The sequence below is a fragment of the Anoplophora glabripennis genome, unplaced genomic scaffold, assembly GCF_000390285.2.
Source record: "Anoplophora glabripennis isolate ALB-LARVAE unplaced genomic scaffold, Agla_2.0 scaffold91, whole genome shotgun sequence".
Taxonomy (NCBI): domain Eukaryota; kingdom Metazoa; phylum Arthropoda; class Insecta; order Coleoptera; family Cerambycidae; genus Anoplophora; species Anoplophora glabripennis.
In genome coordinates, this window is record NW_019416224.1 from 1,224,251 (window position 1) to 1,237,813 (window position 13,563).

The 13,563-nt window shown below is 31.5% G+C and overlaps 1 protein-coding gene across 1 annotated transcript; it reads left to right on the forward strand.

The window, feature by feature from the left end:
* The first annotated feature begins 5,394 nt into the window (after positions 1–5,394).
* Positions 5,395–13,563, forward strand: LOC108904401. The gene is made up of 3 exons (XM_018706945.1): positions 5,395–5,601; positions 5,662–5,858; positions 13,129–13,563. Exons 1-3 carry the CDS (start codon positions 5,526–5,528, stop codon positions 13,435–13,437), a joined length of 582 nt encoding a protein of 193 aa, XP_018562461.1. The 5' UTR covers positions 5,395–5,525; the 3' UTR covers positions 13,438–13,563.

Sequence of the window (13,563 nt, forward strand, 5' to 3'; positions counted from 1 at the left end):
GGGTGTCCCATCGGGAACTGCGTCGATTGATATCCAGGAAAGTAGTGCTCCGAAGGATTTGAAAATTTGGCAATATGGCAATGTCCCTAGGGTGAAAACAAATGAAATATCTAGAACTCTTCAGCAGTTCCGGTTATAGCGGAAGTCGACACCAACTTCGTTATTTTCAATGGGACACCCTGTAGATCATCGCATTTTGTAGGAGTTACAGATTTTGAGATATTAATTTTCAAAGAAAAAATTTGACAGATGCAAGGGTTCGCGGAGATGCTAGTAACCCTTTTCAGGAGGATGATATCAAGCGAATTGTAACAAAAGCCGGTACGCGTGGTAATTTATTTGTTAGTTCTTGGAACGTGTGGGCCAACTCAAACAGTTAAATATTTCAGTCAACACTAATTATCTCATGTAGCGTCGCCACAAGGCCGTCTTTCGGAGAAATTTAGCAATATTTTTAACAAGTTCACTTAGACTGTCGGGGCCATATGTTGAGCATCTAGTATAAAGAGAAAAATCGATATTTCTAATAACGCGCGAAATGCATTTAAAAGAACACGTAGAATTTCCAAGATATTTAAATAAGTTGTTAAATTGATAATAATTGGAAAAGAATAATAGCTGGTTTTTAGGCGGACTTTCCAAGCTATAAGAACAGATTAAATAAGATTGACTAATCCGTCCCGTATTGTTACACGGAGTGACTAGAGGAAGGCTAGGGTTACTTCTAAGTCCAGTTAGTCACATAATTATTTATATAAATGTAAATTCAGTCCAATAGATAACTATTAACATGGCATAGTTATGCCAAAGCGTCCCGATATTCAGGTGTCGAATTCTGGAGAGATCTCCGAAAGAAGAGGAGTTCTTCCTTGGGTTTCACATTCAGCAGTCTACTTAGTTTTAGAGTCTCGGGTTAATTTAATAATGGATAAAGTCATTCCAAATTTTGCTATGGATCGCGCATTCCCTGAATCTCGGTACGCTCTGTCACGTGTCAATAAATTAATTAATAATGTTTTTCGAGCCCGTTGTGTCGTTATTTTGTTTGTTTGTTTTGTTTTTATTGTTATTAAAACCCTTCCTGGAAATTTTGGTGTTTCTTTCTTGTTCTTCCAACTTAAGTGTCACCCTGTACAACCAACCACTGGATTACCTTGTATATGAGCGACATACGGTAAGTGACTAGTATTCATTCTTTGAACGTACAACATTTCTAAGCTCCCACGTATTAACTGAAGTATAATGATAATTATGAACTCCCTTTCGAGAATTGAATAGTAACCTCTTTTGAAATCCAGACTCGTTATGATTGTTAACTTGGAACACTCTATATTTTTTTACTTTGTCGTATGCAGATTGAAATTTCCTTTCAAGTCATATAAGCATTGTTATGGCAGTCTTTATTACTTTTAGAGATATTTGCAATACACTATTTTTTGGGCAGCTTTTCTCGTATCAGATCTGTTGTCAAATTAGCCATGACCAGAAACACTCCAAAAACAATTGAAATAACATTAACATTTGTCAAGTTAGTTGTCAAATTATTGTTGTGTCTGAATAGTTTTGCCGAATATTTAAATAAAAATGCCTGGGGATCGTTTAAATTATACAAATGAGGATTATTTTAAATTGTTTGTTATTTATGGAAAATGCGACAAAGTAATTTCATGAACATGTAGAGAATCTGCTGCTTTTTTCCATAAATAACAAATAAATTAAAATAATTCTCATAAGTATAATTTAAACGATCCCCAGGCATTTTTATTTAAATTTTTAGCAAAAACCTTTACAGACATAACAATAATTTGACAACTAACTTGACAAATATAGAGAGTACTAGATATTTTAGTTGTGTTTGCCCTAGGGACATTGCCAGGTTGCCAAATTTTCAAATTTTTCGGGGCAGTACTTTCCTAGATATCGATCGACGCAGTTCCCAGTGGGACACCCTGTATAATGGAAAGATTTTGAAACTACAAGCCTTAAAAACAACATCGTCTGGTATTCATTTTAAATAAAATATACAGGGTGATTCACAAACGGTGATCAAAAATTAAACCTCGTATTCTTTGGTGAATTTTAAGAGGAATATTACGTATAAAGTTTTTATCTAAAAAGATACAGGGTGTTAATCTTCAAAATATATTTATAATTTTTTTAAATAATTTAAAAATTGGTATGTGAAATAATTTGAAATTGGGCACATGTATTTATGTAAACACTGTCCGAAATCTGAGGCCATTTTTCTAAAATTTCTCCACTGGCAGAGATACAGGGTATCGGTGGCATATTTTTCTAAATAAAATAGTACGACACTGTTTTACGGTAACAATAATGATATTTTCGGATTCTTCTTTCAATTTTCTACAAATTATACTATCTTATGTTTTTCGAAAAGAGCCTGATTTTCGAGTAAAACTTAAAAAACGAAACACACAAATAACACTAATTTTGTCCTGTCACATTTCGTTTGACATAATTTTGAAGTTGTCTATTTTCATAGGGCATAACCTGCCTCGTTATGGAAACAATAATTTTTATAAATACTCAGATATTTGGAATTAATAAAAAAATAAAACATTGTAGCTATCAAAAAAAATTTAAAAATAAAGCAAGTTCTTTTTTAAAGACAAGCTTGGTATAGTTTTACAATTTAATTTTGGCTTGGAATATGTCAATGTTATTTAGAGAACTAAATAGTGGAGGATGTTCTAGCATAACTTCACTATTTTAGCAATAACTTGAAAACGAAAAAAAGATATCGACCTCCGGTTTGTGTATTTGTTTCCCTTAATAAATTGTCTATCAAGCCATGAAAAAAAACCTTGCATTTAATCGTTGCATTTAATTTTTTTAGTAAACGGAGACAGTTAACAAAACTTTTCTGATTAGCGTCGTATACGGTTACGCAGAAAAATAATATTTTTATTCCCATATCATAAATATAAATTTTATTAATAGTTCTTTAAAATAGGTCGTCGTTTCTTGAAATCGATTAAGGCATTTAGAAGTTATGACAATTTAAAAATTTCAAGATAGCATCATACTGGCGTTGCTATGGTAAAAACAAAAAAAAGTTCAAACAAAACTTATGAAGGGTTTCAGAGTGCATCTAAAAAGTGTATTTTCAACTTAGCGAAATTTCGAAAAAACGACAATTTTCAGTAACACTATAGCAGTTGCACCCCTCCTAGCGATGAAGTTACAAACTTGAAAATATTTCAAATCAATTTCATTTGGCCTTATTTGTTAATAGATTTTTTACTCCATAATTGTAGCACGTCTAGTATCATATGTATAGCCGCACCGTACCGTTAATGGATCACCCTGTATTATAGAGCAAATATTTATTTGCAAGTTATACAAAAACATTTCAAAATTATGTTTACTTACATATATTTATTAATTTCCAAATACGCCTTCACCCCTTTTCCTTCACCTGGTGTTCGATTATGCATCTTCTTCCCCTATATACGATCGTATCTTGAAAACAAGAAATATTATAAAAAGTGTATAATTCCCATTAAATACAAAAAACGTTTGATTTAGATCCAATCTCACTAAGACTCGGTAGGTACTTTTAAATGTCGGGCATTACTGGATATATAGGAATTATGTGTTTATTCATAAAGAAAGGGCAGAAGTTGAATTAAAATGTTAAATATTAATATTAGTGGCACATAAAATACGATTCTCGAGAGATTCACGCTATTTCTAGTTGGAAACGTAAAAGAAAGACTTGGGATACGCCGAAAATGACGCTACAGATACAAGGCATGGATTGCTTTATCTATGTAATGATTTTTTTCGGAATCTAGCGTAACAAAATTAACTAATGTCAAATTATTTATATAAGGCAAATAAAACTTAAAGTCATTGTTGTGAAATCTTTAATAAATGTACTTTATTTCTTCCAAATTTACAAATACGTTTAAGAAATTTCTATAATACCATTAATGCAGATAAGTATTGCAATACATTCTCTAATATTCATTCGATGTAATTATAAATTTTGAGATATGAGATATAAAGTACGAGTATGTCATACCCTAAATATCCATGCTCACAGTATCTATAGGTCTTATAAGCACGGATATTGTTTCATTAGATGGAATAAAACTTTTAAATAAATAATTAATCCTTAATTAATAATTAAACAATTAACAGTTAGTTATGTTCTGTAACTAATTTAATATTAACGTTATAATACGAAGTTGAGGAAAAGAGCTAAATAAATAAGGACAGTTTTAGACTATGTCAGAAAGAATTAAATATCTATAAAAATCTTTATAGCCTCATGCCCTTGCCATTTATACAGGGTGATTCAGAACTTTTCCAAAAAAAAATTCTGGATGTACAGGGGACCCTCACAAATACAATTTTGTAAAGAAAAAATCAAAAAGGTCAGTTCGAAATTGATTTAAAAATACACTTCTGCACGGCACTGGAAACTGGTCCACTGTAAAACCTGACCTCGCACAATGCGACCGGTATGGCGGCGTGATAAAAACGGACAAAAACTTTCGCAAGGAAAGAAATATGTAAATAGAATTTTATCGCACCTATTTTATATCGGCAAATTCAAATGCTTTTGCCTTTATTAATTATTAATAAAATTAATTTGTGTTTTTAAATAATAAAATCATTTGACATACCCGATGCTGCAACAGCAATTGTTCAAAATTTTATCCACTCACGTGTAAACACATTTGGGTCCGTCTTACTCACTTTCTACGAACTAACATGATATCTTGCTTCGCCATAACACAAATACTTCACCTTAATACAAATGTTGTCTTGCTTCACCATAAATTAAAATGATATCCATCAACTCTGAGTTGCTATACACGCAAGCCATTTTTGACACTAACTACTAAAAAACTGATGTATATACCACAGATAACAGGTAAAAACTACCGCAACGACGGATTTCAGTATTAGGAGTCACATGGCTCTCCACGCGTATTGCGAATGACGCTAGATACTACAGTTGTCCAGCTATGTAGTGGTTTAATGTGCTATAACTTCAAAAAATTTTTTCTCAGAAACTATAAGGATTCTACAATATTTTTTTACAATATTGACTCCATTTCTCATGCAGCATCTATTCCTAAATTTTTTTGGATAAGTTGTGAATCACCCTGTATTTTCACAAGTAATTTGAAAATAATAGTAGATAACCTTCAGAAAAAAAAAACAAAGGTAGGGATGAAGAGACTGTATCGATTTTTTGAATTGTTAAAAACATACTTGTATAAATCAATTGTATCTAAATACTGTATTTTAATGTTTTGATTACGTCTCCACTGTTTATTAAAATTGTTTTTCACGCTTATCTAAAAGCAGATAGCAAATAAAATATCAGATACATTAGTAGCATTTGTAAAATGTATTTTAGTTAAATAAACAGGTTCCTATCAAGTTAATTACATTGCTCGTACTGGAAAATACGTCTTTATCCACTTTCAATAGTGATTGCAACGAACTAGTTCCACCAGATTCTCTCTAAAGAGCACGCCTGCACAATGAAATTGGGCATTCTTTTCAAGCTTGCAATAATTGGTGGCTGCTTTAGTAATATTTTTTGTGAAATAAGTTATGGTAAGACATTTTGAGTGATGCTATGCTGATGCGTTTTCTATTGAAGATATTTTTATTTAGATTATTACTGGAGGGATTATACAGGGGACATACCAGGAGACGCTGTAGAGGGGGGACGTGACGTGAACAACAGGAAGACATACATTGGCCAGGTATTTGTTAAAAATTATGGAATTATTCCTGTCACTATATATCCAGGAAAAACATCAGTTGCGGCGAATATAGATGGAATACATCACATCAGTAGTTATGTAAAGGTAAGTAGATATTTCCTCTTTTTGCAATTTTTTTTTACTGCAAGTAGTGAAAATAATTCGCGCACTGAACAATAAATTTTAAGCATATATTCATTATGTATCTTACTATTATGTATATGTATACAGTGTGTTCCACTTTGAGTTGCAATACCATCATATTGTAGAACAAAAGACCAGTGTAGTGCTCGAAGAAATTTTCCTCCCATACGTAATAGTATCTATTGTAATATCGAAGACCACTGTGTTTAAAAATATTTATCAAAAACTGGAGAAACGTATTAGCCATTTTATTAAGGAAAGAAAATGTAACCTTTGGAAGTGCATATTTAAGAAAATATTTTATTATTATGTAAGAGATATTATTACAGAGATAAAAAAAATTGGTCAGTCACCAGTGTTCTATACAATATGTTTTTTAGCTTGTTCGATGACCTTCTATAGAGAGGTGACGGTTGAGACCATAATAAGAATTTTATTTTTAGTTTGGAAAGATAACAACCTTGATCGGTATATAATATTCAAAAATTAAAAAGAATTAAATATAGCTTTATACACTTATTTTAGAAATAAGAAAAAATCCAATTTTCTCACAAAAATTTTTAAAAGACTACCGGTTACTCCTTATCTTCAGGTCTTACAAGGATGACACAATTACAGGAAGATAAATAATAGAAAGTTTTAGAACCAATATTAGTGTTCTAAATCGCTGTAATAATTGATACACAGGGTGTTACAAATTAGTAGGCCAACCTGTTAACCACATAGGTATTCTTTGGACTAAAATAATGGAACTCTTTTTATGCCACTTTTCATTTCGCAGCCCTATTTTCAAAACACAGGGTGCCAAAATTAAAATTAAAAAATGATTTTTATTGGTCACTCCGGTGATTGTAGAGATATTTATTTCAAATTTAGCACATATTTTGATCTTCGGTACACTTTTTGTGTAATTTAGGTTTAAAATCTCAAATCGCGAACAGAGGGGAGGGGGGTTGAAGTACACATAGATCCTTATTTTTTTACTTGTGGTCCGCCTATGCTTTCCGTATATTTTTTTTTAGATAAAGCGGCGTTTTATTCTATTTTTTCAACTCTTGTAAGATTTTCATTTGGATACGCGACATTGATTTAGTCGAGGTTAGACCTTATTTTTTGGGGCTATATGAAAGATTTGAGTCGTTATTAATTTTAATTTACTGAATAAATTGGAAATTATCATCATGATGAATATTTAATTTCAGTTGAGCTAAATCTAACATATCTAAAAAAGTTGCAAATATCGTATAGCAAGCCCCAAATCAAAATATGTGGTTTCAGCCTAAAGTGCTCTTTACCTCATACAATTCGTTTCTTTAACTGTTGTTTAGTTAGTATTGGTACCATATGAAAGAAATTTTTCATAAAATCCAAAAATTAAAGTCTAACGTCGACTAAATTGATGCCGCGTATCCAAAAAGTTACAATACCTCGTAAACGAAAAATCTTAAGAGAGTGAAATAAATAATAAAAACGCCGATTTATCAAAAAAAAATATATATATATTCGGTAATCATAGGCGTACTCAAAAAAAAATGGGGGTCCATGGTTACATGTAAACCCCCCTCTCACCCTTCTGTTCGCGCTTTGATTTTTTAAACCAAAATTATACAAAAAGTGTGCCGACTTAAGATCAAAATATGCTAAATTTCAAATAAATATCTCTACAATCAGTTATCGATAAAAATCATTTTTTATATTTTAATTTTGATACTGTATTTTGAAAATGGGGCTCCGAAATGAAGTAACATAAGAAAAGTTCCATTATTTTAGTCTATAGAATATGTGCAGTTAACTGCTTGTTAGTATTGCAGAAATTTGCAAATCTTGTTTGCTATAACACTTTCTTAAAAATTCTAGACAACACTATTTTATATTTTTAATAAACAAGATTTTATTTTATATTTTTTCTGCTGTTTATTAAATTAAACAAAAAAAAATTACAAAAACAGAAGGCACATATTTTTTGCGGATATTTTCATATATTATTATTTTCACATTGCTATATAAAATTAACTAAGATTTAATGTTACTGGAATAACTAAAAGCAATAGGTTAATTTTCGTTATTCGAAGATGAGCTTTCTTGTACTGGAAATACAGCTAAAAAGGCTCCTGTTACCGGCTCTGGGGTATGTATTAATTATAAACAAACATAAAACACTCGAAATTACAAATGTTTCAGGCGTAAGCTACAGAACTCTCAGTTTTTGGTTGATTTCAAAGAATCAAATGCCTTTGAATGAGATAATTCAATTTTTAATTTTTACTTAGTAGCCATTTTATCAAAATGCATATTCTGCGGGACACGTATTGCACAATCATATAACTAATATACGGTTCATATCTCCTGTGATATGTATTTAATCTATGTAGCTATAAATAAATGCCATAGGATACTACTTCATTTTTTTGCTGTTTTAACAAATGTAATAATTGCAGATTTAAGTATTTTATAATAGTGAAAACTTTCGTAAATCAAAATTTTAAGTTGTTGGAACATAGTTGTATTTTCTAGTTTGTATACGAGTATGTTTGTCAATGCGCATTAAAACAATATTAGTCCAGTATACATATACATATAGTTTTGAATCGCTTCATACCCCCGGGAATACATATGTATGTCCCTGGGGATGTGTATCGAAGTCTATGACGAAGTACACACAGTAACTCGCAGATAACATGTTAAGCAAACTGTTACACAATGTATTGTGTGAAATGTTAGAATACATGTTATTTTCGAAATGTATTATGTATTACACATAATCTGTATAAACTTGTATGTGGTCCCAAATCTTTATTCTAAAATATATACAGGGTGTTTTTGAATGGAGTAGCATAAATGATACCAGTGAATCTACATTTCAAAAGAACACGCCTTAGTAAAATCGCCTTAGTAAAATGTTCACCCCTGAAGAGATATGGGCCATCAAAGTTTCCAAAAAAATTATGAAAATTGGCTGTAATTTGAAAACCGAACGAGGTACAAATAACAAATTTTTTACAGGTTGTTTACTAATACAGATGCGAGTTTTCAACTATTTTTCGAAAATTTTAACCCCTCGAAAGGGGTTGAAATAACCACCCCTCAAGCCATTTTTTGCCATAACTTTTATATTTCGTAAAAACTCGATATCCAAAAATACGCATTAGATAAACTGGTTCTTTTAGAAACTTTTACCTCTCTAGCAATTTTCCTTTAAAACTTTTCGTTTATTAATAAAAAAATAAAATGTATTACCATTCACCTCACACCGTATATGATTGCAATCAATCAAAGAAAAACTAAGTGTGCTGCTGTCATGCCAGTTGTCACAATTAACTCTTCTGTAAGTTGTCACTGTTATCAGCTAAATACTTTTTGGGTGTAAATTAACAAGAATTATGCCAAATTTTACTAATGATGAATATGTGGACATGCTACAAGTGTTTTTTTCTACGATCGTGCAAAATTTACTACTTATTGCACTACCTACTGTGCCAAAAGTTTAACTTTTTTTACAGTAGTACAAAAAAAATATTGATTACAAGTTTAATCTAAGCATATCCATAAGTACCTAACGTCTGACATTGACAATTTGCGCAATTAATTTCCAGTTGTCAGTTAAAATTTTAATATTATGTAAAATACTGTTAAATAAAATTTGAAATAAAAACAATCGTAGAAAAAATGTTGCGTGCAACATGTGCAAAAAGCATATTTGTTGCACTTAACATGATTGCAGCTCTCAACTTCGTCTCGAGCTGCAAACTTCATGCATCGTACAACAAATACACACTCTTTACAGTAGTTGCACAAATAACTGTTTGAATGTCGCAGAAACTTTTATTAAATAGAAGTACAATGAAAACGAAACTAAGAAATAATTTATTATCAAAAAGAGAAAAAACAAAAAACTTAGTTAAAGGACATTTTCAAAATAATTGCCATTTCTTTCTAAACACAACCTAACACGTTTATCAAAGTTGTTACGGACTCGAGCAAAAATTATGGGATTGTTGCGAATCTCATCAGCCGCCGCGAATATTCTTTCCTGTAGCTCTTCAACACTGTCAACTGGGGTCGCATAAACAATACTTTTTATATGTCCCCAAAAGAAAAAATCCATGGGCGTTAGATCGGGAGAACGTGCAGGCCAAGAGATAGGTGCCTCATTGCCGCGACCTATCCAACGATTCGGGTAATTTAAATTAAGCCACCGCCTAACTACTACAGTGCTGTGAGCAGGAGCCCCGTCATGCATGTACCACATGGCCTGACGTACATTTAATGGTACTTCCTCCAGAAGTGGTGGTAGATGCTCATTTAAGAACTGCAAATATTCAACAGCACCAAGTCGATGAGGTAAAACAAAAGGGCCGACAAGCACATTTTCTACAATTCCTGCCCAAATGTTTAAACTAAAATTATGTTGAAATGTTGTCATAGATACTTCGTGAGGATTTTCATGAGCCCAGGAATGAAGATTGTGCATATTGGTTAAACCATGTCTTTGAAAAGTTGCTTCATCTGTGAAAAGTATCTTTGAGGCAAAATTCAAATTATTTCTTAGAATATTAAGATACGATTCGCAAAAAACAACTCGCTTATGCATGTCTGGTTCAAGTAGAGCTTGAACTGGCCGGTGGTGAAAAGGATATAATAAATTATCATGGACAATATTCCAAACAACACTATGGGACACATTTAAGTGCATTGCTGTTTTTCTCGTACTAGTCTGACGATTTTCGTCAAACTCTTCAAGTACTGCATCCTCAAGATAAATAGTACGAACAGTAGGTCTTCGGCCGGTACCCTCAATATGCGGCTGTATTTTTCCAGTTTCCCGAAGTCTTCGTTCTACCGCCGAAAAAGTTTGTCTGTGGGGAACTTGACGATTTGGATATCTCTCATTATACGCTCTTGTTGCCGCAGCACAGTTTTTGCGACATTCAAAATACACTTGTAGCATGTCCACATATTCATCATTAGTAAAATTTGGCATAATTCTTGTTAATTTACACCCAAAAAGTATTTAGCTGATAACAGTGACAACTTACAGAAGAGTTAATTGTGACAACTGGCATGACAGCAGCACACTTAGTTTTTCTTTGATTGATTGCAATCATATACGGTGTGAGGTGAATGGTAATACATTTTATTTTTTTATTAATAAACGAAAAGTTTTAAAGGAAAATTGCTAGAGAGGTAAAAGTTTCTAAAAGAACCAGTTTATCTAATGCGTATTTTTGGATATCGAGTTTTTACGAAATATAAAAGTTATGGCAAAAAATGGCTTGAGGGGTGGTTATTTCAACCCCTTTCGAGGGGTTAAAATTTTCGAAAAATAGTTGAAAACTCGCATCTGTATTAGTAAACAACCTGTAAAAAATTTGTTATTTGTACCTCGTTCGGTTTTCAAATTACAGCCAATTTTCATATTTTTTTTGGAAACTCTGATGGCCCATATCTCTTCAGGGGTGAACATTTTACGAAGGCGATTTTTTGCAGATCGTGTTCTTTTGAAATGTAGATACACTGGTATCATTTATGCTACTCCATTAAAAAACACCCTGTATATTCTAAAATGTATATTTCTTCCTTGTCAACAGGAAATTCCACTCCCTAAAAAAAATATTTATAGTGTGATGTTCCACTAAAGAAAGGCAAGTGTGCCAATATTTTTTTTGTAAGTACAGTGAGACAGAAAATAATGTCGATCTTTTTTGTTGTTTGGCTAATGATATAAAAAATGCTTTACTTATGTAATCATATCTATCTTTTATAGTTTGTTGCCTTTATATCTTGTTCTTTATATTTGTGTTATTTGTAAGTTTGTACTAATTTTTATTTTTCTCTCTATTTTTTCGTAGTTAATTTTTCTCTCTTTTATTTTTTTTTTATATTTTATTACTAGACTTAACATATCCTATTATTGGGCATCGCCTGTTGGATGTGTATTTTAAATAAATAAATAAATAAATAAATTTTAGTAAGGCATCTTCGACCGTTATAGTAGGCATATCATGACGTCTAAATAAAATAAATACATGACCTTGAATAAATTAATGAGCTCTTTATGTACCCTCATTAGCGTCAGCTCACTAGAGAAAGCCTACTTATTTAATGTGGGAATAATATTAAAAAGAAAACAAAATGTAACCTTATTTCTATGGTTCTTGGTATAGATTTCCAAAAATGAAAATATCTAAAAAATATGATAAGAAAGGCTTTATTAGAACCATCTTCTTGGTGAAAGCCACTCCCGGAGTCTAGTATCGATTCTCAATCCAGTAGTATTCACTTTCGCTATTAAGGAACGACTGATTTCCTCACTTGTACCAGTTTCCATCGTTAACTCTTATATTTGTATACAATACTTAATTATCAAAGCAGGAAGGAATGTTATAGAAGTTGTTTCAATCTTCGTCATCAGGATCAAGAAAGAAGCAGACGATATAAATGTTTGTTTTGAAAACAATGCAAGCTTTCAATGATAGTGACATTGGATAGATAATAAATAAACAGGTCAAGTTTAAATAATGTATTGAAATAGTTTTCCATTTATAATCAACAAATATAAATTATTAAAATAGCACATGCTTCTTTCTCCGAGATAAATTGTGACATAATGAGTACCCAATTTAAATTAATTAATAAATAATGAGGTATAAAAATAAATGTTTTAATGCCTTGCAATTTATTAATTTGTGAATAAAGAAAGAAAACTATGGCCTTTATAAAACTGTTAATTTCTCGTTCTGGTCATTTGCCATGACTTCCTAGACGAGCTGATTTAACTGTCTCTCAAATTTTCATTAATAAATAGCATGGTTGAAAAGTTTTCGGGTTTATAGCCATGTTTGGTTTAGATTTCTTGCCCTTTCGACAAACGTACATAGAGGAAAGTCTGAAACTGGAGATTAAGTCCTCTGATCGGTATTTATATTGTTATGTGTACTAGTCCCTGTCCTTCCTGTACTTGCATTTGAATGATGAAGATTGTTACTTGGCTTATATCGTTTTGAAATAAGTAGAGTAAAAAGAATTAAACTCTGAATTAAGATAAAACGTAAAAATAGGTACATATTGATTTTTTTATTTACATTATTATAGTCAATTTAATTTAAGTACCTTCTTTTGCTTCACCCAGTACATGCTACGTACTATATACCTTAATATTTACAAAAATGTTCCGATTTTTGAACCAAGGGTATTCTTATTCTTATTAATTACATCATTCAACTGATTTCAGATCTTATGCAGCTCCTGTAAGGAAAATTTCAAATGGCTGCCAGCAGATGCTAAAACTCTCCATGTCAAAATGATTAACAAACATTTAGTAAAAGGTGGGGTGGAATGGGAAGGCAAAGTAACCAATATTGGCAGGATATTATACCAGAGTGAGCTGTTGGTGGCCAAAGTTTGTGGATATGCTGTTGGAGATGCGAAACTCTTCTTCCCTGCTGGAAATCAAGAAAAAACCGCTGAAACTTATGAAGTTTTAGTATATGATGGTCCAGATCTGTTTTCTATTGAGCCTCGCATTCAAAATTTTTCCTAAAGATACTTGATGAATTTAGGTATGCAGTTAGCCTACAGTGAGGTTTATAGTTCTCTGAGGATTAAAAATGATATTTTATATTAGTAATGACAAATCTTGAAATCTACATTATAATATTTAAATAAA